Below are 2453 nucleotides of genomic sequence, written 5' to 3'. Positions count from 1 at the left end.
CTAACATATCTAAGATAACTACGTTGCTCGCCATCAAAAAGGCTTCAGTACGAGCAACGCATGAACAACGAGCATAAGCTTGTGCTGCCTAGATCGCAAGATGCGATCTAGGCAGCATGATGCTTACCGGTAGAAACCCTCGAGACGAAGGAGTTGGCGATGCGCCGAGATTGATTTGTTGGTTGAACGTTGGTTGTTGTCTATTTCATAAACCCTAGATACATATTTATAGTCCAGGGGACTTTCTAACGTGGGAATAATCCCAACCGTGCACGAGGCCAACTCTAACTAAACGACACGTAATCTACTATGTTACAGATACAAGGGCAAACTAGCCCAAACTTTGCATAACGGGCCGATTCATGTATTTCTTTCATGTATCTTCTTCAAATCCATCTTGATCGCGGCCCACCTCTGACTCGGTTAAATTCTGGTGATAACAACACCTCACTTCATCAGTTCCACTCTCCATTTCCACTCCTCTCAACGCCATGTCTTCGTCTAGCAGCAGTTCGAGCGACGGAATGGAGGGTGATATGATCGATGCATTCCAGGCGGAGTATGAGGAGGAGATGCTCAACGAGGAGGCGGAGCCAAGACGGCCGCGACGCCGCCGAGAGTTCATCAGGCGTGATCGTCTGGGTGCCCACGATCGGCTCTTCGAGGACTACTTCGCCGACGACTGCAATTATCCTCGGAGCTTCTTTCGGCGAAGGTATCGGATGAGGCGATCCCTTTTTCTGCGCATTGTGGATAGATTGGGTGAATACTCTCCGTATTTCACCCAAAGAGTTGATGCTCTCAACCGTGCTGGTTTTTCTCCCCTACAAAAGTGTACTGCGGCTTTGCGTCTGTTAGTTTATGGAGCCGCTGCAGATACGATAGATGAGTGGCTTAAGTTAGCTAGACAAACTTCATCATATTGTCTAGATAGATTCTGTGAAGACATCATTGAGTGTTACGGGGAGACGTTTTGCCGTCGACCAAATGTTGAGGATACTCAGCGTCTGTTAGCGAAAGCCGAGGAGCGTGGCTTTCCGGGCATGTTAGGGAGCATCGATTGCATGCATTGGCAGTGGAGGAACTGCCCAGTGGCTCATGCTGGTAAATTCACAAGGGGAGACATCAAACACCCTACCATAATCTTAGAAGCCGTTGCATCGTATGATCGTTGGATCTGGCATGCCTTTTTTGGAGTGGCCGGGTCCAACAACGACATCAATGTACTCAGCCAGTCGCCGTTGTTCACTGATGTGCTTAGGGGAGAAGCACCCGTAGTGAACTTCATGGTGAATGGACACGAGTACAACTATGGTTACTACCTTGCCGACGGCATCTACCCCTCCTGGCCGGTGTTCATGAAAGGTGTTACTCTTCCACAAAGTGAAAAGCATCGACTGTTCACTGCTGCTCAATCAGCTTGGCGCAAAGATGTCGAGTGTGCCTTTGGAGTGCTGAAGGCTAGGTTCAACATTCTAGCAGTTCCGGGACGCTCCTACTCGAGGCGTACTCTTGGGTTGATCATGCGTGCATGTGTCATTCTGCACAACATGATCATCGACGATGAGCGTGGTACAAATTTGGAGAACATCTATGACACAGTTGATTCCAATGTCGGCCCTGCAATACACAATCATGCACCACCAAGCCTAGCAGCCAGGATTCAAATGGACAACGAAATGAGGGACTCACCGATGTATACACAGCTCCAGCATGATTTGATTGAGCATGTGTGGGCTAATGCCTAGATTATGTAATTTTTTCAAATTTTTATGTAATCTTTTCAAATTTTTATATAATTTTTTTTATGATGTAATCGGTAACAATTTTAGTTCAATAAAATAATTTCCTTGCATTATTTTAAATGTTGTAATCTGAAAAATAAATGCTGATGTCGAGGAGAGAGAAAAGCTGATGTGGAGGAGAGAGAAGTGAGAGCTGTCACTATAGCCTGTGCATTGGCACCGTGGGGTGAGAGTGAGGAAAAAAGCTGACGTGACATACTATAGTAGTGTGGTGCATTGGCACCAGCCTAATACTTTTTTGTGAGTCATCTAACAGTACATTGTATTCTGAATGTTGTACAGACAATGTGCAATTTCATTTCCCTTAATACTTGTTCAGCATTTGGTTTACCATGGAGGCACATACTCAACCAGTTGGGCAGTACATGCAGGTAACTGTTCCTTGTCATCTCCTTTTCCCTCACTACAAACACGAAGTTGCAACCAACCACCAGAACAATAGCCTCGCTTCCAAATTACTTAGATCGAAGCCCGTTCATATGTAAAAAAGGTTGCAGCAGATCGAGGGTGTTGTAGATTGTTTGTAGATTGTATCAAACTGGTCAGCCTAATTGAGAAAACAAGTTCCATGGACTAAAACATTACAGATGGATGTACGTACGTACGTACGTACGAGTTACGCTAGTTTTCTGCATCTAATTTCTTGAG

The 2453-nt window shown here is 45.5% G+C and overlaps 1 protein-coding gene across 1 annotated transcript; it reads left to right on the top strand.

Annotated features, from left to right (window-relative positions):
- Positions 1-476: 476 nt before the first annotated feature.
- LOC139837875 (protein ALP1-like) lies at positions 477-1748 on the top strand. The gene has a single exon (XM_071827181.1). The coding sequence runs from the start codon at positions 492-494 to the stop codon at positions 1746-1748; it is 1257 nt and encodes a 418-aa protein (XP_071683282.1). The 5' UTR covers positions 477-491.
- Positions 1749-2453: the final 705 nt, after the last annotated feature.

Source organism: Lolium perenne, chromosome 3 (assembly GCF_019359855.2).
Source record: "Lolium perenne isolate Kyuss_39 chromosome 3, Kyuss_2.0, whole genome shotgun sequence".
NCBI lineage: Eukaryota > Viridiplantae > Streptophyta > Magnoliopsida > Poales > Poaceae > Lolium > Lolium perenne.
The sequence above is the reverse complement of the archived record's forward strand: the minus strand, read 5'-3'. Positions and strand labels throughout refer to the sequence as shown.